The following is a 25812-nucleotide window of genomic DNA, read 5'->3' as shown; positions in this document are numbered from 1 at the left end:
CCCAAGCTTGGTGCTGCTATAATAGAAATCGTAAATAATTACACACAGAAAACCACAGCATCAAAAGGACATTCAGGACCGGCTCTCGGCACCAGCAAAGCAAGCAAGTCCTTGGGGCAGCACAATTCCCGGGGCAGCACAATTCCCGGGGCGGCATTCCAGCCCCTGGTTTTTGGGGTTTTTTTTTGTTTGTTTTTAATTGGGCAGTTGCGCTCTCAGAGCTTGGGGCAGCAAATTTTTTGCTTGGGGCGGCAAAAAACCTCGAGCTGGCCCTGAGGACATTATTAAGGTTGCAAAGTCAAACACGCAAAAATTATGAAATACCAGAAAGAAGGTTGCCTGTGCAACTTTAATTCAGGCCCTATTTTGTACACGTGCATTATGCTGCAGCAGACACACCAGCTCTTGTGAGTATATCACAAGAGATGCAATTTGTAAGTAAAAGTAAGCCTCACTCATGATCCTGACATTTGAGAATTCTATCACGACATCATGGGTGAGGTTTAATTTTGCTTAGAAATCGCTGTCAGCCCCAGGTGGCTGGGGCTCCCGCTGTCAGCCCCGGGTGGCTGCTCCCCTGCCAGCCTGGGAAGTGGGAGAGGGGACCCCACTGCTGCCTCCCCCCAGGCCTTGGGAGGGTGAGGAGCAGAGGTGAGGCTGGGAGGGCTGAACTATGGCCTGGGAGCGGCAAGGGGATGAAATGAGGAGGGTGGGGGCTGATGGGGTGGGAGGCTGTATTGATCGTGGGCTCTGATCAGATGGGCTGAGTGCTGGGAGAGTGAACTGAGTGGGGGCTGAATTGAGGGTGGTGGGTGGAGACAGAACTGAAGGGGGCATACAGGGTGGGGCCAGGATTCACTGCTGGGCTGGAGATGGGCAGATGTAGGAGTGAGAGCTCTTGCAGCAGGAGCCAAAATCACCTTATCCAGTAGAATCATAGAATATCAGGGTTGGAAGGGACCTCAGGAGGTCATCTAATCCAACCCCCTGCTCAAAGCAGGACCAATCCCCAACTAAATCATCCCAGCCAGGGCTTTGTCAAGCCTGACCTTAAAAACCTCTAAGGAAGGAGATTCCACCACCTCCCCAGGTAACACATTCCAGTGTTTCACCACCCTCCTAGTGAAAAAGCTTTTCCTAATATCCAGCCTAAACCTCCCGCACTGCAACTTGAGACCATTACTCCTTGTTCTGTCATCAGCTACCACTGAGAACAGTCTAGAGCCATCCTCTTTGGAACCCCCTTTCAGGTAGTTGAAAGCAGCTATCAAATCCCCCCTCATTCTTCTCCTCCGCAGACTAAACAATTCCAGTTCCCTCAGCCTCTCCTCAGAAGTCATGTGTTCCAGTCCCCTAATCATTTTTGTTGCCCTCCGCTGGACTCTTTCCAATTTTTCCACATCCTTCTTGTAGTGTGGGGCCCAAAACTGGACACAGTACTCCAGCTGAGGCCTCACCAGTGTCAAATAGAGGGGAACGATCACGTCCCTCGATCTGCTGGCAATGCCTCTACATATACGTCCCAAAATGCCATTGGCCTTCTGTTGACTCATATCCAGCTTCTCGTCCACTGTAACCCCTAGGTCCTTTTCTGCCAAACTGCTGCCGAGCCATTCGGTCCCTAGTCTGTAGCGGTGCATGGGATTCTTCCGTCCTAAGTGCAGGACTCTGCACTTGTCCTTGTTGAACCTCATCAGATTTCTTTTGGCCCAATCCTCTAATTTGTCTAGGGCCCCCGTATCCTATCCCTACCCTCCAGCGTATCTACCACTCCTCCCAGTTTAGTGTCATCTGCAAACTTGCTGAGGGTGCAATCCACACCATCCTCCAGATCATTTATGAAGATATAGAAGAAAACCGGCCCCAGGACCGACCCTTGGGGCACTCCACTTGATACCGGCTGCCAACTAGACATGGAGCCATTGATCACTACCCGTTGAGCCTGACAATCTAGCCAACTTTCTATCAACAGTACATGTTGGAGAATGGGCAACACTAATCGTCACATGCACACACTCTGGGGATGGGCAGGGGGAGTTCAAAAATCAAGAGCCTGACCTACAAAACACAATATAATCTTTTTTTAAAAAGTTCGTGATTTTGGAGCCAACTCATGACTTGTGAGGATCTGACTCCTGATTTATCTTTTGAAGTTGGCAATATGGTGCAGTCTGGTTACATGATCACATCCTGTTCTTTGCATAAGACTCCTGCCTCATTCAGTTCATGAGGTGAACAGTGCTCACTGAATGAGCAATGAGTCAATATTTTGTTTCATCCTCATTGCTCAATGTGTAGCCCCAGGCTTTAGTTACTGCACTCTGTTCAAATGTCAAAGCCTGTCTTGAAGGCAGAATTATAAAAGTTACCTCATGGGCTTTTACGTCATCACTGTAGTATCTATACCTTTCCTTCCCACCTCTCCATTCAAGTCCAGCAGCTTCCTCCTCCATCCTGGCTGGATACTAGTGGGGAGAGAGGGAGCACTAAGAGCACAGGACAGACTCTCAGCTCCAGTAACTGGCCCCCCTGTATTGCCAATTCACACAATTTTATCATGACTCTAGCCATTTGGGGGTATTTTTTACTTCTCAGGAAAACACAATGAAAGACCCCTGTTCCCGAATTTTCCCTTGTTCAGAACGGCCACCATCTTCTACTACTGTCAATGGGACTGAAGTCAGCAAGATGGCCACCATTTTGCCACAATCTGTCTGCGTATGGAAGTGAGTCTGCCCTTAGTAAAGCTGGCTGCCACCTTCCTCTATTTTCAATGAGATTGAGGCATAGGTGTAGTTTGACTTCTATATTTGGGGATGCAGCTCCAGGCAGTCCAATGGGGCCACGCCTGGGGGGTGGGAAGGATGTCAAATTCTGTACCTGCCCAAGGCTTGCAGTTTGGGGTGGCAATGGCAACAACCCTGTCCCTCCCAACCTACGCCCAGGAATAGAAGCCATGCCCACAGGCAAAATGGCTGCCACACTATGGTTCAAGGGGATAGATGGGAGAGGAACTGTGAGGAGCAACAGACACACTGTGAAAGGTGGATGGGATGGTGTAGTGAGGGGGAGCAGGTCACTGGGGAGAGGCTGAACAGGAGGCAGATTTAGGGGCTGCAGGGGGTGGGGGGCAGGAGGGAGACTGAAGGGTTCAGAGGACAGCAATGGGATGGGAGATGGAGGTGATAGAATGACAGCTCCCCCAGCAATGGTGGGAAAGAAGAATGCCTCCAAGCAGCCAGGGAAAGGCAGTGTCACAGACTCTCACAAACTTGTCACAAATCACATGATTTTGGCACCTGCAGGAGGAGCTTGTGACAGAGGAAGCTCCTCTGATCCCATGATTTTTCAGGGCTGTGTACAAACCCCCTAGGGATAAGGACTTGGACCAGTCCCGTCACTGAGCCATGCCTTCGATGTATGACCCTAGAGCAGTGAGAGGGGCCTGGCAGTGAAAGGAGTTGAGGAAAAGCTGCTACTGGGTCTGGGGCCCTGGACCCAGTTGCCTGGGACTTCTCCCCTACTTGAGATCTTGGCAAAGGAGAAGCTGCAGAGGGCAGCAAAACAGGGAGTGGGGAATCAGGAAGGTGGTGCTGCCTGGTCCAGGGAAGCGAAGAAGACAGTAATAGGAAATGGATGGCAGTTCCCTACCTTAGGGGTGAGGCTAGGATAAGGGCAGTCTCCAGCTGAGAGGCATGTATTTTTGTATGCATTAAAAGTTGCTTTTCAACCTGAAATAATCACACACACACTGGCAGAAGTGTAGAGAGGAGTTAAAAAGTCAGAAGACATACTAAAAAGATGGCTTGAATTTTTAAAATCTCGTGATTTGTGAGGCCATTCTCATGATTTTTTTTGAGGGATGGGAAATCTGACTCACAATTTTTGAACTTCTGAGGTTGGAAATACTTAACCTTACTCCAGCCATGAGCTGCTGGGAACAGACATTCCAGAGCAAGTCCTTCTGTGCAATCCTGGCCTGCAGCATGCTAGGTTGCTCTATGTGGATGGCACATGTACAGTCTGGTCAGCACTAGGAGCTGTGAATAGAGGAAGGGACTCTTCTGAGAACCTAAATTTAGTGCTAAACTCTAGCAAGTCTCTACTGAGCATGTGCAACTGACATTTTTAAATGCTTATAACTTGGCTGAATTTGGGCAGATTTTCACAGGAACAGCAAAGGCCACAACCTGCCAAATTTTTAGGCCCTGCTCCAAAGTTTCTTGACTTTAGCAAAGCTTTTGACACGGTCTCCCACAGTATTCTTGTCAGCAAGTTAAGGAAGTATGGGCTGGATGAATGCACTACAAGGTGGGTAGAAAGCTGGCTAGATTGTCGGGCTCAACGGGTAGTGATCAATGGCTCCATATCTAGTTGGCAGCCGGTATCAAGTGGAGTACCCCAAGGGTCGGTCCTGGGGCCGGTTTTGTTCAATATCTTCATAAATGATCTGGAGGATGGTGTGGATTGCACTCTCAGCAAATTTGTGGATGATACTAAACTGGGAGGAGTGGTAGATACGCTGGAGGGGAGGGATAGGATACAGAAAGACCTAGACAAATTAGAGGATTGGGCCAAAAGAAATCTGATGAGGTTCAATAAGGATAAGTGCAGGGTCCTGCACTTAGGACGGAAGAACCCAATGCACAGCTACAGACTAGGGACCGAATGGCTAGGCAGCAGTTCTGCGGAAAAGGACCTAGGGGTGACAGTGGACGAGAAGCTGGATATGAGTCAGCAGTGTGCCCTTGTTGCCAAGAAGGCCAATGGCATTTTGGGATGTATAAGTAGGGGCATAGCGAGCAGATCAAGGGACGTGATCGTTCCCCTCTATTCGACATTGGTGAGGCCTCATCTGGAGTACTGTGTCCAGTTTTGGGCCCCACACTTCAAGAAGGATGTGGATAAATTGGAGAGAGTCCAGCGAAGGGCAACAAAAATGATTAGGGGACTGGAACACATGAGTTATGAGGAGAGGCTGAGGGAGCTGGGATTGTTTAGCCTGCAGAAGAGAAGAATGAGGGGGGATTTGATAGCTGCTTTCAACTACCTGAAAGGGGGTTCCAAAGAGGATGGCTCTAGACTGTTCTCAATGGTAGCAGATGACAGAACGAGGAGTAATGGTCTCAAGTTGCAGTGGGGAAGGTTTAGATTGGATATTAGGAAAAGCTTTTTCACTAAGAGGGTGGTGAAACACTGGAATGCGTTACCTAGGGAGGTGGTAGAATCTCCTTCCTTAGAGGTTTTTAAGGTCAGGCTTGACAAAGCCCTGGCTGGGATGATTTAACTGGGAATTGGTCCTGCTTTGAGCAGGGGGTTGGACTAGATGACCTTCTGGGGTCCCTTCCAACCCTGATATTCTATGATATTCTAAAGTGTGGGGGGTGGGGGGACATGGGCCAGCGGGAGGGGCACTAAACCATTTCAAAGAAAAAGTCACCAAAAATTTTTCACATTTGCAAAGATAGAGGTTACTTAGCTGTAACTGGAGGTTCTTCAAGATGTGTGGTCCCTATTTGTATTCCACACATGGGTATGCGCTGGAGATTTGTAGCAAGTAGTGGCCGTTGGTCAGAACCGAAAGATAAGTGGCAACCCAGGCTGATGCCTCTCCATGTCCTCCTCTTATTGTGAATCAGATAATATCTAAAGCAGAGGAGGAGGAGGAGGGCAGGTAGTGGAATACAGATAGGGACCATACACATCTCAAAGAACCTCCGGTTACAGGTAAGTACTCACCATTGCCATCACCTTCAGCCCCCAACTAAAACCTCTCCAACGCATCATCAAGGATCTACAACCTATCCTGAAGGACGACCCATCACTCTCACAGATCTTGGGAGACAGGCCAGTCCTTGCTTACAGACAGACCCCCAACCTGAAGCAAATACTCGCCAGCAACCAAACACCACACAGCAGAACCATTAACCCAGGAACCTATCCTTGCAACAAAGCCCATTGCCAACTGTGTCCACATATCTATTCAGGGGACACTATCATAGGGCCTAATCACATCAGCCACACTATCAGAGGCTCGTTCACCTGCACATCTACCAATGTGATATATGCCATCATGTGCCAGCAATGCCCCTCTGCCATGTACATTGGTCAAACTGAACAGTCTCTACACAAAAAAATAAATGGACACAAATCAGACATCAAGAATTATAACATTCAAAAACCACTCGGAGAACACTTCAATCTCTTTGGTCACTCGATTACAGACCTAAAAGTTAAGGAGTACTTGTGGCACCTTAGAGACTAACCAATTTATTTGAGGATAAGCTTTCGTGAGCTACAGCTCACTTCATTAGTCTCTAAGGTGCCACAAGTACTCCTTTTCTTTTTGCGAATACAGACTAACACGGCTGTTACTCTGAGACCTAAAAGTTGCAATTCTTCAACAAAAAAACTTCAAAAACAGACTCCAGCAAGACACTGCTGAATTGGAATTAATTTGCAAACTACAATTAACTTAGGCTTGAATAGAGACTGGGAGTGGATGGGTCATTACACAAAGTAAAATTATTTCCCCATATTTATTCCCCCCTTCACCCTCCACTGTTCCTCAGATGATCTTGTCAACTGCTGGAAATGGCCCACCTTGATTATCACTACAAAAGGTCCCCCTCCATCCGCCCCGCTCTCCTTAGCTCACCTTAAGTGATCACTCTGGTTACAGTGTGTATGGTAATACCCATTGTTTCATGTTCTCTATGTATATAAATCTCCCCACTGTATTTTTCACTGAATGCATCCGATGAAGTGAGCTGTAGCTCACGAAAGCTTATGCTCAAATAAATTTGTTAGTCTCTAAGGTGCCACAAGTCCTCCTTTTCTTTTTGCGAATACAGACTAGCACGGCTGCTACTCTGAAACTGGTCTTTATGTGTATTCCACACATAAGTGACTGGTGAGCAGTAATCAAACAGGAGGAAAATGGGAGGGTGCAGTTGATATGGGTGTCTGTAATACTGATGTCCCCATGGCTGCATCCAATGAAGAGGCCTGGGCTAGGGTGTGATGCTTGGTAAAGGTGTGGATGGAGCTCCAAGTAGCTGCCTTAGAAAGGTCCAGTATTGGTACCACTTGAAGAGATGCAGTTGAGGTTGCTTGTGCTCTTGTACAGTAGGCCCTCACCACTGGGGAAGGAACACCCGCCAGCAATAACATACAATGATGCATCAAGACATACACTTACAGAGTCTTTGGGCAGATAATACTTCTCCTCACACTCAGCTATTGTAGCAAAGAGGCTCAGTGTTTTCCTAAATGGTTTCATTCTTTGCAGATAAAAGGCCACGGTTCATCTGACAGTGAGGAAACACAGTCTTTTTTTCTTCACTGGAAGCATGAGGTTTTTGAGAAGTAGGCCAGTAAATGAATAGTTTGGCTCATGCAAAACTCAAAAACTACCTTGGGGATGAATACTGGATAGAGATGAAGGGAGATTTTTTGCTTTATCACATATGGTGTATGGTGGATAAGCCAGGAGCTCTCCCAGTTTGCTTACCCGTCTGGGCTATGTGATGGCAACTAAGAAGGCAAACTTCATGGAAAGATGTGACATGGAACACAGTGCCAACCATTCAAAAGCTGGTCTGGTAAGAACTGAGAGTACCATGCTGAGGTCTCATTGTGGTGTGGGATTCAAAACTGGCAGGCAGGTCCTAATGAGAGCTTTCAGGAAACAAATTGTGGTTGGGTGTGTGTGGCATTCTGTACCTCATGGTGGTTCCTCTGTACCACCATGGAACCCCATATTCACCACTGTCACATAATTATGGTATGTTTTGTATTATACGTATGCCTTGTGAGGTATCACTTTAAAAGTCTTGATCTGTTGAACATTGTATGTGTTATCGTGGTATGTGAAGTTATGAAGTTTTGCTAAGTGTGTGTTACTGAAATATGTTGTGAGGTAGGGAACACCCACAACCAGCCTTTCTGGTACAACAGTGGAGTAGCCAGACATGCTGATGGCCTATTAAAGGGAATCCACTTTCCCAACAACCATCCCAGAAGACTTCTCAGAGAGAGCGCATAGACAATGGAGAATGCTTGACCAATGGGGGAAGACCCCCACATCACAAGCATAGATGTTTCCAGCAAACTGGAAGAAACTATTAAAGAGGGAAAGTGACATCATGACTTGGCCTCTGTCCCCCTTCCCCCCCCCCCCCACACCACCTAGAAGAAACATCTGGAGGACAAAGGCTTTGAATTGGGGGAAGATGGTCCCGGGCTGGAAAGTAGTCCCAGTCTGTGTACTGAGGAACTATACCATCTGCCAGGGTGAGATACTGGTTGATTCAAATCCTGTTTAGTTTTTGAACTCAGACTGCAAATTTATTTTTGTTTCTTAGGTAACCAACTTTGATCTCTCCAAAGGGCCCAAACCCACCTCAATCATATTATCTGACATTATCTCAGTGTGACAGAACTGAACGAGGGGGAGGAATGTGTTGCTGGCTAGATGAACTGCCTTCAGCTCCAGAGGACTAATGTGCATTCTGGGGTGACCTGTGCCTTGTACAGTGTTATTTTCCATGTGGACTCCCCACACTATGAGGGATGCATCTGTAACTATGGCTGCATTGGGTGTGGATGAGAGGAAATGGACTCCTGCTTGCACCTGTTCTGGTCTCATCCACCACACAAGAGAGGCTCTGACCATTCGGGGAATTGTTGCCTTGGTATTCATGTATCAGGGGGTAGCCGTGTTAGTCTGTATCCACAAAAACAACAAGGAGTCTGGTGGCACCTTAAAGACTAACAGATTTATTTGGGCATAAGCTTTCATGGATAAAAAAACACTTCTTCAGATGCAGGTGACTTTGGGACAGTCAGATCTGACCTGACTTCCTCCTCTGCGGAGTCAGCTGGCATTGGCTGGTAAAAAAGTGCTGGTGCAATTCTTCCACTGATCTAGGGTGTCTAGTGTATAGATCCTAAGGAGCCCAGTAGGTCCAGTAGGAAGGATGGACTGACCAGTGCGGAGAGCCAAAGCACTGGGTACCAACAGCCCCTGAGTAGTCATAACCAGGAGGAGGATAGCTCCAAGGACTGCTATGGGTTCTGTCCAGGCTTGTCTCCCTCAGAGGGAAAGGCTCGTCAGGAACATCAGATTTGTCCAATGCAAAGGTAGGTTCTTGTTGTACTACCAGCGCCATTGGTACAGTGGAATAATGCTCCAGCTAGGAGACATGATAGGGAAGGATCCCCTTCTCCTCACGGTTTTCTTCTGGTGCTAAAATGTCTCTGAGGAGGACCAGGGCCAATAGGAGAGGACAAAAATATCCTTTGATGAGGTAAAGGTATCTGTCCTTCCTGGAGTCTGAGGAGTCTCTGAGGTTGGGACTGATGGACCATTGTTTTCCAGAGATCTGGCATGCATAGGATCCCATCTGGAAGATGTTGGAACCGCTGAATGGAGGTCCACTGTGCAATTCCAGGTCGGAGCCAGTGGAAGCCGATTTTTTGGTCTATGAGATGAAGCCAGAGACGGTACCATTCAGATCCTTCTTCCTTGCACCTTCCCTTCCTGGATGGAAGATTTATGAGGGCCTAATTCTTTAGGACCCATGCATGAGGACTTACCCTACTTGGACCGAGAAAGGGAAGGATCCGTTTTCTTAGAGGCAGATCTGGATGGCAATCTATCTTTACGCCTATATTCATGTCCCCTACTTTCATGAAAGAGTTTCTTAGGCTTAATAGTTGTGCTTGTGCTCGCAGGGGCGTTGCTCACTGTCTGAGGCCTCTATACAGGGGGTCTCCCCTGCCCAGGTCTGACTGGGGTCTCACCGCCTTCACCAGGAGGTGTTTCTGCAGATGAAGCTCTCATCCCTCACAGGTGCAAGGAGGGAAGGAGTGGTAGATGCTACACTTGGCAGCACTGGTGTTCATCACCAATGGAGAAGGAATGGGGTCAAGAGATACGGTTCTTAAATCCTGGAATTCTGGGCATAGTCCTCTGCAAAGAGAATCTGCCTGAGATGGTGAGGATCTAAACAACTATCCTATTTATAAAAAAAAATACTAAAAACACTGAAAACTCTAAACACTAAGTCTAGGTTCGCTAGAAACTATTTACAATATTATATATATATATATATATACACACACACACAGATTCTGAAGTAGAGAAGAACTATAACAGACACAGACGATTCCGACTCAGGTTATATAGAGGTAGGAGACAGGAGGAGATGTTGCTGGATCATTAGCAGCCTCTCCCAATGTTCCCAGCTTCAGCTTTGCCTTTTCTAGATTCACCATTTATCCTGGCACTTAATAGAGGCTCCACTTAAGGATCACAAGAGCAATTACTCTGCCCAGACTTTCAGGCTGAGCATATGCCTCCCTCAACTGGCCCATTCTGCCGAACTGCTGTCTGGTCACTTTTCTGGTTAAAGCTCTCAGGATGGGGAGTTACAAGCTTCAAATCCTCTGATGGCAAATCCTTGAAGTAGAGATGAAGTGAATCTAAAGCACTGGTGTGGACAATGATGTTTTAGAAGAAGTGGCGAGTATCAACCATACTATGTCAATTACTTACTATTCTTATGTTTTTGGCATTAATGGCAGTGAGAAGACTAAGGGCAAATCTACACTACATGGGACAGCTGCATCGCTGTAGCTAGTCTGGAGAAGGTGTGCTGTGCCTGTGGGAGAACGGTCTCCCATCAGCATAATTACTCCACCTCCACGAGAGGCGGAAGCTATGTTGGCAGGAGAGCATTTCCCACTGACATAGTGCAGGTGTGGACAGAGCTTAGGCTGCTGTAACTTGTGTTGCTCAGGGGAGTGTCTTTTTCACAGTGCAAGCTGGTGTTTTCTGCTCTTAGCTTGACCCTGAACAATGTCCCAACATCTTTTAGTTCATTGACACTCTCCCATAGAAAAAACATTTCTCCGTTTACCTCTCTTCCCCACTAGCCTTGAGTTCCCTGGGTTTCCTTTCCTCACTCCAGTCTTCATACCGTTTTCCACATCGCATGGCAGATGGACACTTCCTACATGTCAAGCCCTCACCCTCTTCTCACATTGCTATTACTCACCGCCTCTCCAGCCCCATTTCTTGCTACTTGCCTGCAAGTGAGTTCATTGACCCCTTAAAGAAACATCAAGATGTGCACAGACTGCAATTGTAACCACACAATTTTATTACTGTAACCCTCATTCTTCATCATTATAGTGCTTCTTCTTAGCGAATGTGCAACATGCCTCAGGTAGCATGTGACCAGGATCCCTTGCCGAATTTGGTCCACTGGTTGGATCATTAGCTTCCCTGGCTTGGGAGAGGTACTGACGGGGAGTGCGACATGAACACTGATCCATGCCCCCCCACCCCTCCCATTACAGTGCTAGTACAATGCTTTTGGAAATGTAAAGTACTGTATAAGTGCCAAGCTTAAATCCATTATGCTTACTGGGAAATAAGCTTGTCTTAGCCATCTGACCACCAGGGTATCTATCATAGTTTGCAGAGTACCTATTAGTGAATTGAATGTAAACTTCAATGTTTAGAGTGCCGGGTGGAAATCAGCTTGGAACTATGAGCAAAGAAACTGCCTCTTGTTTGATTCCTGGTGTCCAAGAAAACAGGACTGCCTAACATTGCTTGTAAATAAACAAGATTGCATCAAAGAAATACCTGACTCCATGACTGATTTCTCCTTTTAACAGAAACAATCTGCAAGACAGCTATTATAGGCTAACCACTCAGGTTGAGAGAGGCAACAATACTTTCGAATGCATCTGAAGTTAGCAGGCATTCAGTATATATTTAGACAACAGTGGAATTATAGGCAAAACAATGGTTGTCCTTATACATAGGCTAACCTATTTAATTATTGGCTGAGGTAGTTATTTGGGTTTTGCATGCATGGTATATCACTTAGAACTAGATTCCTGAAGTATGAGTTTCTTTCAGAAAAATTGCAATATCAAATTTAATTAACATTATTATAGGCAGGGCTAGTATCACTGCCCTTTGTTACATTTCCAATTATAAGACCTTCCCCTTCACTTCCAATAATAAGACTGTTTTCAATTGCTTGTAACTTTGCCAAAGTTTCACTATTTGGTCTGAAATTTTCCTTACCAGTGTCAAAGTCAGATTCAGGACTCACATAATTTGTCAGACCACTCTGTTTATTAGCAAAGCACTTTGATGTGAGCCCCTCTCTGAGGCTCAAGATAACTTATTTATACAGCTAAGCCAAAGCCAATTTAACATAAGAGACAAAAGAAAGCAGAAACTGACAAATATACATACATATCTTATTTGCATACTAACATTTACCAATCTCCTAGCTCAGTAGGAGCTCTAAGTTAATTAGTTTGAGGACCCATTGTCTCACACTCCTTAATGTTTCTCTTCCTGACAACTATATTTCAACAAACCCTTCAAGTAGCATTTCTTTAATGAATTTTAATTTCAATATAATTAATTCTACTTTCACACCAGGTATCTGCTTTGGGCAGAAGTTTGGGGAAAAATCTGAGCTCAAGCAGTTCATGCATTTTTGAAAGTGAGGCTAGAGAAATATGTTGTTGTTCTTCAAGAGCTGGTCCCTATGTGTATTCCACATGTAGGTACGCATGCACTTCACACGTGGGAGACTGGATATTTGTAGCAAGTAGCGTCCACTGGTTCATGCTTGCGCAGTTGCCCTCCTTGTGCTATGAACAGAAGGCATAAACAGGAGCGTGCCTCTCCAGTTCTTCCAGTGCTTATCCCTAGGATATTGATTGGGAGTCTGGTGACCCCTGCTGGAACAGGGATTTGGGTGAGCCCTGAGCAAGTACACCATTTATGGGAAAGTCTGATCTCTCCATGCACATTACAGCAAAACCTTGGTTATGTTTTAGCTAGATTTGAGGTGAGAATAGTGTAGCAAAAGCACCTATTACATAAGCAATTGTGGATTAGTGAACCAGGTGGAAAGTTCATTAGATTTTTCCAATATAATCCTAAATCATGTACATTTGTCAGCTTGCCCACTTCCTAACATCTCTTCATTAGTAATTGGGGGGGAAAAGAAAACAGCCAGCTGTAACTGTTTAATAAGCAGTTTAAACTTTTGGAGGACAGATCCCTAAACTTAATCAGGGCATTGCTCTGCAGGCGGCAGAGCTCTTACACTGTCACTCTGAGCTATTTAACCTCCAACACCCCTTGCTAGATCAGAGTTCTTCCATTCACTGGAAAAAACCCTGACAGTTCTTAAAAAAAAGATATTGTTTGTTACCGTGCAGCACAGCCTATCATGACCTTGTTCTTATTCACAAATGCATTTTTCTTGTAATTAAATTGTTACACTTTCGTGGAAAAGGAGCTTCAGCTCTTCACTCTGTACTGTTCTAAGTTTTTGTCTGTCCCCGTAGCTTTAGGATTTGAGCATCAATGTCTGAAATTTATCCTATCAATTTTCCCATTTGCTCAAAGGGCCATTCCCTCAACATAGTATTTGCTAACAAGCTGACAGAAACAAGCAATCCCAATTATTTTAACTGTAATCCTTTTTCTCCCTTCCCCCTGCCCTCCTTTGTTTTAATTTAAGATTGTAAACTCTGCATGGCTGGCCCCCTACCTTTCTATACTCTGTAAAGCATCTAGGGCACACTTTAGGTGCTATATAAATCAAAAAGGTTTCTATTTTGAAAAATCTTGGCCTTAAATCTGAGGTGCTCAGCACTTTTGAAGTTAGGCAAATGCTCAAGGATTCACTTAGCAGCTTCTGTTTTTAAATATTTAAAGCAACTGTGCACCCCATTCGACAGAGCGCTCAAGAAACAGACCTACTTCAAAGTCGCCCTGAATGCCTATTGTTGGCCTGTTAAAGAAGGCCTGGAATTGCATAAAAGACCCTTGGGTCTTGATCCTGTCATCTCAGATCTGCTTGAGGTTTCACATAGCTGAAGCCTAAGCCAGAAGGACTCAGATCCCAGTTCTGACTGGACCGCCCTGAATAGAAACATTGGACTATAACCTTTGAACTCTTTCTGAAAGAACGCTTTGCATCTACAAAGCTCACCGTCTCTGCTGTGAATCTGAATCTCAAGATTGACTCATGTCTGTATGTATACTGTTCTTTTAACCAAGTCTCTCCCTTTTCTTTTTTAACAAATTTTAGTTTGGTTAATAAGAATTGGCTGCAAGTGTGTATTTGGGAGGGGTCTGGAATATTCATTCGCCTGTGAGGTAATGTGTCCAACCCTTTTTTATATGATGGGACTTTTTTATATGATGAATAAGATTTTAATTAATCCTCATCATATCTGACTTGGGTGTCTAGGCTGGGTTACTTTAAGGGAACTGTGTTGCTGGCTTCTGGGCAACCAGTGCAATATAGAAGCTGTTTTGTGCTGGTTTGGAAAATCTATGCATTGGAATATCCACCAGCTTTGGGGATTGTCTGCCCTATGCTTTGCAGTTCACCCTAATTGAGTGACCGGGGAGCCAGCTGAGGTCACAGTAATACGTTAATGCAAAGTGTTTTCTAAAACTGATTTCTGGCTCACTTGTGGATATCAATATAGGTTTTTGATATGTTACAGTTTTATACCAAAGATAAACAATGTAAGAACAATTTATTCAAATAACATCTTGACACTTATTGAGGATATCAGAGGACCTGATAAGAATGCAAAATTTATATTAAGTGTCCATGACTTATTATGAATGAAAAATCATTATTGTGGTTTTAAATTCTGAATGAGACAACAGTATATAAATATAACTTAATTTAAAATCATATTCAAATCATTAATATTCACCTTCAGTATTTTAAGGGTCATATATCTAATATTGTGTAAACAATGTTCATGTTCTGACTTTGAGTGGATAAACTGTTAAAGAAATTATGGAAATATTGATAGGACTTAAGTGCCTTCATGTGCAGTTCACATAAAAATCACCTATGACCTTTATGAATACGAAATAAATGTAAGTAGTCATGAAGTGAGCTGTAGCTCACGAAAGCTTATGCTCAAATAAATTGGTTAGTCTCTAAGGTGCCACAAGTACTCCTTTTCTTTTTGTGAATACAGACTAACACGGCTGCTACTCTGAAACCTGTCATTAAAATACTGTAGTTTTATGCCCTAAGGAGCTAAACAATGTAAGATGGTTTACTGTTGTTCTCAATATTAATCTTAGAAGTTTAGCTTGGAGTATTTTATGGGCTTGGATATGAATTTGCTATACAGAGACAAGAATCAAGTCTTGTGCAAGAATTCAGAGAAGAGCTTGCATTATGGAATCCCTTCCCCACAACCACAGGACAGACAGAAAAGGTAGCAACTAACTGAGCATCAGACATTGAAATGAATTGTGTAGTCTTTGCTCTCTCTGTGTTTATGCATGCGTGCACAAACACAGACGGTCTCTCATGTTCATGCATATATTACACACGTAAGACTGAGACAAACAGGTATACATATATATTTACATACATATATATATATGCAACGTGTGCGCGCACACATTTTCACAGTGCTTGAGCAAATGCAAACCTACCAAGTCAAGCATTTTCCCTTATGGCCCAGATAGCAGAACCCTATGGATTAGGACCATTTACAACTTTGAATATCAGAACCAGACTGTACAAAATGAACTCTATGCATTGCAAGTAACCTGTAAGATCTGAATTTACAGGAGATAAATAATCCAACAACCAGGCATTACACTAAATCACTACACATTCCGTTTTTAATGTTGAAGGAGAAAACTTCAAAACAGTTGAACACTGAATAGTTATAAATTACAAAATTGCAAACTCTTTGGGAGCAAGGACTGTGACTTTCTATGTCTTCATACAGTGTCTAACACATTTGGGGATCAACCACAATTTAATTTTAAAGAAGGGAAAACAAACACATAGATGTTAAACAATTTAATCGGACTCAAACCAATAAATATGTCACAACTGGGATTAGAACCCAGGTCTATTGACTCTCAACTCTTTGCTCATATCACTAGAGTGCTGCTTCCCCTAAATGTAATCACAATCCCACAAACACCTTTCCACTGTGTGTGTCAACTCTTAACCTGTGGAAAAACAATCTGAAAAATTCCATCAAGCCACTTCAAAATCTCTCCTCCTTAATTCATGATGCCAGCAGAATAACAGTCAACAGTGGCTAGGTGTTATGTTAAACTGTACAAATCATGTTACCTTGTCCTTCCTTCCCAACCTCACCTGTTTTTTTTTTCCTGCTGTTATATCATTAACCAATATTATAAGATTTCTGGGGCTCTGATCTTTGCTTAGGGTGGTAATATAAACAAACATATCCTTTTTCATGTATTGGTATTTAAAAACACCAGCTCTCTAAAGCCTGTAACAACAATATAATCTTAAAGTCTCGTAGGTAAGGCCTAAAAGTAACAGAATAATCTAAGTAAACCTGCATTAAGGAATGTATGCTTTTTCCCTCTTACCTCCTGCTGCTTGATGCATTGTTTTCCTATAGATCGTAGATAATTTGTTTCTGTTCAATGGTACACACCAAAAATATGACAAGATCCAACAGCATGTATTTCATATAAAAGTGTTTATTGGGGAGGAGGGATAGGGGAAAACAGGCTGGTTTTAAAAAAAATTCCTTCTTGGGTACTTTTGAACACTTTTTCCTAGATGCAGCATCATTCATTCTCTCAGGAGTCCTTTAACAAAAACATGTGAAAATAAAATATTTAACCTAAATATAACCATTTTATAACAGAAAGCTGAAGAAGATGTAAAATCCACCCAACAATAGTAAACTGGTACATGAAAATAAAAACATAAAAAAACCCCTACCTCTACATACAAATAAGGAGAAAATGTAAAAAAGAAGCAGTGATGTTTTTACTTGTATTGCCAAACATTTTAAAAACTGAAGTTTTAAAACAAAATATTGGCTGGGTGTATTAGCATAACCAAACTGCATAAATCACAGTTCAAGACATCTGAATTCACTCACCTTTTAAAGTCTCAGACCTAGGTTAATATAGTAATATATTTTTTCCTGTAGATTCATGAACTGACATTGTAGAATACTTCCAAGTAAATTCACTTTAACAAGAGTATATTTTTTAAATGTATACAGATTTCCAAAATGTTTTTAATTTCAGCAAAAGTCATTTTTTCCAATTTCATTATATTGAATGAAAAAGCTGCCTTTGCCAAAATAATTTGCAAATTTTATTATATTTTAAAAGCCTGATTAAGGGCAAAACATGCATTAAGTTTTTCTGCTAAAATTACAGAAACATAATTGCAGAATGCGATTATATTCAAAGGGTCACGTCCATAATAAAAATCTGCAGCTTAAAAGAAGCTTGGAACTTGAAGAGTTTAGTATCCGAAAAAGGCAAATATTCTGTGTACTAGTTTTAAAATTCTGACATTACACTGCAATGGTTAAAGCAAGAAATAGCTCAACCGAAGAAGATTATAGGAAACCCTTTGTCTTCTCAGGAGGTCTATGCTTGGTCATACAATACTGTCTTGGAAACAGTGCTTCATCAGAGGTCTGGCAGTTGGCTTCTGTTTAAAACATACTTTGCCTCATAACATTCATCAAAGGCGTAAAACATAATTGAGTCTGGCAGTACACATGGACAGCATGATGTTCAGGGGGTTGCCAGTAGACATGGGGTCCTTATATAGCTGTTTTCTTTGTTTAAAAGGGAAAGTGAGTGGGAGGTGGGGAGAAAGAACAGGGAAAAAGAAACTGACTCAGAACCATAAAACATTTTTTTGAATCAGATTCAGTTCAGCTACTGAATATACAAATAGAATGTTTCAAATTTGGATTGTGACACAGCTTCTGAATTGCTCAGACAATTCATGCTTTCCTATTTTCATAGAAAAAGATAGAGGCTTTAGTTATATACATCCTTCTAAATGCCCTGTGAATGCTCTGGGTTGAGTCCTAGAAGTGCTCACTTCAGTCCGAAAGTGACGGAGAGCGAATTGACCGCCCACTGGCTGGGCTGTTGGAGAAAGTGAAGGGCTCCTTCTCTTTTTCTTTGCTGTCATGTTTATGTTTATGCTTATGCTTATGTTTATGCTTCTTCTTCTTTTTCTTGTGCTCATGGTGGTGGTGGTGGTGGTGATCACTGTGTTTTGAGGAACTGGATTCTTTACTGAACACGGAGAGTGGAGCTGCTGGCACTGGAAGCATGTTCAGCTCTAGTGAAGACTGTTCTTTACCTAAGATAAAGATACAATTGGAATTTCAATTTTTACATTGCGATGAATTATTAACTCACATAATTTAACATCAAACAATGCTGAAATATAAGCTAGTATCTACACTACCATGTCTCCCATCATATTTAGTATTCTAATATAGACTCTATTAGTACACTGGTGCCATTACCTTCGGGTATTCCTAGACAAGCCTATAAGCACATTGACAGTTTCCATACCGTGGGCTTAATTCTCAGCAGTGTAGGTGGGATGTGTGACTCCCTGCTTCGAATGGTATAAATGTATCCCAGATGACTAGTGACTATACAGCTAAGGAACTGCAAAAACCATACCAATTTCAAGACACCAATTTTCCAACATAAAAGTTCAAAAACTTAATAAAATGTAAACAGTGAACAACTAGGCTGCTCACGAAAAATTCTGGATATAACGATAGATAATGGACAACAATAATCAAACTAATGAGTGGTACTATTAAGAAGTTAAATTTCCTGTACTGGCCGCTGATGTCAAACATTAGGCTTTCTATACAAACATGAATTTTTTGATGTTGAACAGTGGAAATAAATTGATTTTTCAAAATAAGTTATTTAACATACAAGCATTTCCTCTCTCTTCTGAATAATACAGACATTCAAAGTTTGTCATCTTAAATAAACAGAAATCCCAATTATGCTAATAGGATATCAATATTCTTTACACATCAGGATTTTACGTAGGTAAGCAATACAGGAATAAGTCCTCCAAGGAGATATAGGCCTGTTTCATCAACACAGCAAGTCTGTTCTATATTCTGAAATTTTCTTTTATGTTATCTGTAGCATTTTACAGAACTGCAGAAATATTGCAGATTGGTCTTCCCAGGGCACCATGATTTGCTCTCTACCCACTGCAAAGGAAAAACTCAGTGTAACTGCCTCTGTCTTGGTAATCCAATTTTCTTAGAAGTCAAAACACTTCAGGAACCAACTTTGCATTTTCTCTCAATATGACTGACAATCATAGCAAAAGGCTTAAAAAAGATCAATCTATTTAGTGTATCCAAGAAAAGATTAAGAGGTGATTTGATCACCACCTATAAGTACCTACATGAGAGAAGATTACAGATAATACACTGTTCTTTAATCTAGCAGAAAACCCCCCATAAAATCTAATGTCTGGAAGCTGAAGCATAAATTCAGGCTAGGAATAAGGTCCAAAGTCTTATTACTGGGTAGTGATCAATCTATTGGGGATTGATTTATCGCGTCTCATCTAGATGCGATAAATCAATCCCCGAACGCGCTCCCCGTCAACTCCGGAACTTCAGCTCGCGAGAGGCGGAAGCGGAGTCAACAGGGGAGTGGCAGCGGTCGACTCGCTGCCGTCCTCACGGCCAGGTAAGTCGACCTAAGATACGCCATAGCTGAAGTTGCATATCTTAGGTCGACCCCCTTCCCCAGTGTAGACCAGAGCTAAGGGTGGATAATTAACCATTAGAACAATTTACCAAAGGTTATGATTTGATTCTCCATTACCTGAAGACTGGATGCCTTTCTAAAAAGCATGCTCTAGCTCAACCCCTAGATATGGCTTGATGCAGGAATTACTGGGTGAAATTAAATGGCTTATGTTATGCAGGGGGTCAGATCAGATGATCACAGTGGTCCCTCTGGGCTTAAATTCTGTGAATCTATGAACATTTTACAGACTTTAATCCTGAACTCAGCAGAATAATATATGCCTTAATTGTTATCAGATAAAACCATTTATCATCACAATTCAAAGTGGCTTTAATTTCTGACGTACTATTAACTCTGTTATGGTATATACATGACATGCACATGCTAACTAAGACGTTAATTGTTGACCTTAATGCATATTAACCACATCACTTTTTACTCTACCCTGGACAGATGTAATCCAAATCTGTAGGTCGCTTGCCAGTTTACTGCAAAAAGATAAGAGACTGCTTCATGACTATACCTGTAACAATTCTTTATTTCTAATAATCTTAAGTCTCTCAAAAGACCTCCCCTCTGAATCTACTTCCACTTTCTGAACCCATTCCTTTAAATTCTATCTACTTTTTAGGCATCTAGAACAGCATGGTTTCTGCCCTCAAGCTGCAAGCATGCTGAAATACCCATTGTAGTGAACCTATGAACCTTAGCACAATGAAAAATGAACATGTCTGCTCAAGATATTAGAATACAGTAGAACACCAATGTTATGAACAACCAGTTAAACGAACCATATTTCCCAACCAGCAGGGGAAGGCAGAATCATGTAGTAACAGTGGCATCCCTTCACATGCTGTGGTTTGAAGGACAAAAAGAAAATGGTGCATCATACTGCAACTTATGCACCATAGCGACTATCATTTTGAGATACTCAATTTTATAAAGTTTTTGATTTTATGAATTCCTCAGTCCCAATTAGTTCATGAAACATGGGTAAAGAAGATTACGCTTTTGTTTACATTGCCTGCAGTGCACAAATATTTTATATGCACACGATGTTGTATACAAAATTCTATTTGCATGTTACACTGGCCAAGTATATCATGTATGTTAAAGGTTATTTAGATGAACAATTCTATTATCACAGTTACACAGTAAAATAAAGAGGGTATCAGATGAGCCTGATCTATAGACTTCAGCTCTGACGAACTTTCAGGAGAGAGAGATTTTCAGATCCAGGTTTTATTTGTTTCTGGCTCACCCCTAATACTACATCCTGCATTTCAGAGGGCTAGATGGCGCAGCATACAAAGCATCTCTGATGCCAAAGCATACTTCTGAATCTTCCGACTGTAGAAGGGGAAGGGTACAGAGCAAGTACTGGAGGTAGTATGTTAATACTGATAAGCAAATGGCAAATGTCCCTGAATGACAGGTAAGTGCTCCCCTATGAAAGAAGCATGAAAGACTAACTGAAAGGTGCAGCATCCTCAAGTCTCTGTCTTGTTCTTCCGTGTTTGTTTTTATTTTAAAATAGTAGGTCTCAAGCTCTTACAATTGCAAAGAAAGCCTTCAAAACATGAAGCCAGTAAAATCGATGCAAAAACAAATATCTGAGTTTGCAGAAAGCCTATCCTATAACAATAGCTCTGAAGTGTGAACTGACATTTATGTCAGTGAGTGCTAACTCAGATGTCAATGATACCTGACATATCAACATTGTTAACTATGTCACTGCTCTTCAGAGCATGTATGAAAAGATCCTACACAAGCATTTCCCAAAGTATGGGTCATGCCCCTCAGGCGCAGAGGAAGAATTAAGGAGGAACAGAAAATGTATATATTAAGACTTGTAAGCTTTTAAAACCACATGGTAGGGAACGATAGGCTTCATTTTCCAGAGAGAGGGGCTCATCTTTCAAAAGTCTAGAAAACACTAAGACAAAATGACCTTCATTAAACTGATCACTGAACTGATCATCTAAGTGTTAGACTTCAAAGTCAATGGCATCACTAATTTCTTCCTTCTTCAGTTGACCCAAAAACCTATATATTTATGGTTTTATCTGCCAACAACTTAAGGGAACCCCAATGATGATCATAATGTAATCAGCAAAACAACTGGGGAATAATATTACTATAGAAACACGCGCAGACGGCACAGATTGCAGCAACACTTTGTATATTGTGATACGAAAAAGGAAATCAAGGCTGACTAGACTAGCTCAAATCCTTTCATACACTGTTCTTTAAATACATTCAAAACTGAGCCAGTTTGTACTGCAGTCCTTGAATCTGACAACATTCATTTCCTTCACACAGCTGCTTCACTGCCAACAGATGTTTTTCAAAAATTCCAACAGCACCAACCCCCCAAAAGACATGATATTTGATACTGTCAAAGAGTGCTTTGAAGTCAACACAGGCATCATAAATGTGTCAGAAGAAGCCTGCCCAGGTGATTGAAGAAAGACATCTGTAAAGTGGACCTTTGTGAGGGATTAGAAGTACTATACCTACATTTGGCATTGACCCTTCCTAAACAGAAATCAGCATTGCACAAAGAGATCACCTTTTCACCCCAAGGATTCCCTATGATTAACGCTTACAGAAGGCCTGTGTTAGCAACCTGCCAATCCAGGTGAGGAGGGATAAATAATAATTCTTTCTAATGCCATCAATTTCATTTCTTTGGTCAAAGGGGGATTGCTGCCAGGAGACGATGCAATTTCTTCTCTCATGGAAGAAGAATCTGAACCTGTGTTTACCACATAATAGCAAAAAACAGTAACAAGCAGGAGAGTTCATGAATTCACTTCTGAAGTGGTTACTAGCATTCCTTGAAACAGAATATACAAATTCAGAATCCACTTGGCATCTTCCTTTGTTCTGGATGTGCAGACTCCAACATAATTATTAGCTTTTCTCTGTTCCAAATAGTTGGGCAGATGTGCAGAATTAGGTGAAACTGCCAAATGAGATGAAACTCCTATGCATCCGATGAAGTGAGCTGTAGCTCACGAAAGCTTATGCTCAAATAAATTGGTTAGTCTCTAAGGTGCCACAAGTACTCCTTTTCTTCCTAGACCACCTAGTTAGTCAAATAGAAAGTTACAAAGACTGCAGAGATATGATGGAAGAGAAGTAGCACACATGGGAATACAGACTTCATTTTAAACTTGAATATTTATTTTACATGGGTTTTATTTTGATAAGCTTTAATCTTTTTCCCATCAAAATGAAAACTTACAGAAACAAGTTGTTTGACTTATGTCCTAGCTCCTAAATATAAAGATTAGTAAATTGTCTTGTTTGCAAAATAATTACAACATCTACTCATAAGCTGTCCAATTTATTTTTAATTTTGCTGATGGATGAATGTTGAGGGGCTGTTAGGTTGCTAGGGTTATTTAAATCAGTTTTTGTTTTACTTTGTGCTGAAATTTTGTAAACTGGTGACATAATATATCTCAAGAGACCTCTACACCCAGAAAAGGCCATGCCAACTTCCTCAGAAGTAGTCTCCTGTTCTGTATTTTTATATTCTGGGGAGAACTGCAGACTTACAGCCTCTGTGCTACAGAAAAATTAAATCTTTTTAAACTTGCTGGCTTAAGTGAGACTTTTCCCGTTTGATGTTTGCTGAAGAGGATCAATTTGCACCTGATTTTTCTGAACGCTTTGGAAGGCGGCACTGCAAGGCAGAGTGAGCAATGCTCAAAACCGTAAGAATCAAGGGTGGGGCCAAGAAGCCTTCTGGGTCAATGAGCTACCTGAGAGAAGACTGACCTTCCAGAATCCTGAAACTGATCACTCCTCAGAGACGAAGTCAAGTCATCAACAAAAAAGCTATGCCAGTCTTTGGACAGTCTCTCCCTGCACCCAAAGAAAACCCGCTAACAAGAAGTGCTGTGTCAGTAACATCACTATCTGGCTCCGCAACCACAGTTCCAGCTCCTATTTCATGAGAGCCTAGAAGACCACAAAAGCTGAAGAGTTCATAATTCCCCTTTTTTCATATTTTTCCATTTCATTCTTGTCTTTTGTTTGTATTAGCTGGGATATGTCCCAACCCTTTTATTCTATAAACCTAGGGTGTGGTTATGTGTGTGCACCTGTGTAGCATCACCCATAAAGTCCACACAAGAAAGGCACCAGAAAGAGAGTTTCCCAAGTTTCTCAAAGCCATAAAACAAAGTCTCATAAAAATACTCATTAAATAAAGTGTGTTCTGTCTTTGGTGGGGCCTAAGAATTTAAAGCTGGCAGCTGTGAACTGCCAAACAAGAGTTGTCAAACTTCTGCTTATCAAAGGGCTCTTTTAAGGCCTTCATTGTAATTTCTCTGTGCAGGGGAGGGATGAAAAGGGTTACTCATCACACAAGAATTGAAATATAAGGAGGAAACTTTATAATTGACTGAAATTGTGGTTCAGACATTAGATCATTTGGTTTCAGTATTTGACTGACCTGGTAAAATTCTTTAGTTAGGATTTATAACCAAACAGAAAGCCACATCCTTAGAGCCCTTCTTAAAATATTATAAGCATTATTTGTTGTATTAATTTGGTGATTTTACTAATTTGATGATTTATTTCCGAAACCAATATTGATACTAATTTGGTAATTTTATCTTGATTTAATAGCTGGATTCCTTTAATTTTAGTTTAGTATTATTAACAATAGTTTAGGTTTGGTGACATGTTTTTTGATTTTTTTAAATATTTTGTTTGTTTAATAGCTTTATTAAAGTTTATAAAAAGATACGGAGCCATATTTCTTTCAATAAGCCAAGTAGGTGCAGAGTCCTTGAGGACCTGTGTGGACATTAGCTTGTCAGTCTAAAAGTCCAACCAGTCCCCTCTAATAACCCTAGAAAAATAAATCATTCTCTCAGTGAAATTAGCAGTTGCAACAGAATATGAGATCTGTATACGTTTTCCTGGCACAGTGTATTTGTGACTCCCTGTAAGACCACAGATGAACGTCTCAGTCATATTTCGGATTAGCAGCCGTGTTAGTCTGTATCCACAAAAAGAACAGAAGTACTTGTGGCACCTTAGAGACTAACCAATTTATTTGAGCATAAGCTTTCGTGGGCTACAGCCCACTTCATCGGATGCATAGAATGGAACATATAGTAAGATGTGTATATACACATACACACCCACACCCACATATACAGAGAACATGAAAAGATGGAGTAAGAGGCTAATTAATTAAGATGAGCTATTATCAGCAGGAGGAAAAAACCACCACCACCACCACAAGTCCTCCTGTTCTTTTTGCGGATACAGACTAACACGGCTGCTACTCGGAAACTTTTGTAGTGATAATCAAGATGGCCATTTAGACAGTTGACAAGAAGGTGCGAGGATACTTAACATGGGGGAATAGATTCAATATGTGTAATGACCCAGCCACTCCCAGTCTCTATTCAAACCCAGGTTAATGGTATCTAGTTTGCATATTAATTCAAGCTCAGCAGTTTCTCGTTGGAGTCTGTGTTTGAAGCTTTTCTGTTGCAAACTTGCCACCTTAAATCTGTTACTGAGTGGCCAGAGAGGTTGAAGTGTTCTCCTACTGGTTTTTGAATGTTATGATTCCTTATGTCAGATTTGTGTCCATTTATTCTTTTGCGTAGACACTGTCCGGTTTGGCCAATGTACATGGCAGAGAGGCATTTTATGATTTTTATCTTCAATGTTTATGTTATTCTTATAGCAACTTTCACACACTTTCTTCTAAAGTACCTGGAAATGCCATTCTTCATAAAGAACAGAATGGCTATTAGCTCAATATTCATTATGCTATTACAGTGCTATACTGGCTCCAACAGAATCTCAAAGCCTAAAAGCCACCAGATTGGAAATGAGCGTATTTTAGATAATAAAGTTATCCCATGTATACTGTGTACTTAGATAATACGTATTAAAGCTAGTCTACCACAACAATTACAACAAATGTTTCCAGCTTAAAAAGGCTACGCAAAACCGAGCCTGTCAATGCTGCATCATGTTCTGAGAAACAAGAATTACTGCACATTCCTACCTGAATTATTAAGTACATTGGTGTAGTGTAGGTGATCCTGTCTCCCTCTAGTGGCTGATCCTTGTGACTATAACAGCATGCTATTTACTCACAGCTGACTGAGGGCTTC

The 25812-nt window shown here is 41.8% G+C and overlaps 1 protein-coding gene across 6 annotated transcripts in view; it reads right to left on the bottom strand.

Annotated features, from left to right (window-relative positions):
• Window positions 1-16547: 16547 nt before the first annotated feature.
• Window positions 16548-25812, bottom strand: part of TAF2 (TATA-box binding protein associated factor 2) — a 107724-nt gene continuing 98459 nt past the window's right edge. For 4 of the 6 annotated variants that reach the window (XM_073330248.1, XM_073330249.1, XM_073330252.1 and 1 more), the window contains one exon: window positions 16548-18212. In XM_073330248.1, coding sequence (XP_073186349.1) covers window positions 17947-18212 — 266 coding nt within the window. In that variant the 3' untranslated portion in view covers window positions 16548-17946. The remainder of the gene's footprint in view (window positions 18213-25812) is intronic. The other 2 variants (XR_012157106.1, XM_073330247.1) reach the window with 2 other exon arrangements.

The sequence above is a fragment of the Lepidochelys kempii genome, chromosome 2 (genome assembly GCF_965140265.1).
Source record: "Lepidochelys kempii isolate rLepKem1 chromosome 2, rLepKem1.hap2, whole genome shotgun sequence".
In the NCBI taxonomy this organism is placed as follows: domain Eukaryota; kingdom Metazoa; phylum Chordata; order Testudines; family Cheloniidae; genus Lepidochelys; species Lepidochelys kempii.
This window is presented reverse-complemented; position numbering and strand designations above follow the sequence as displayed.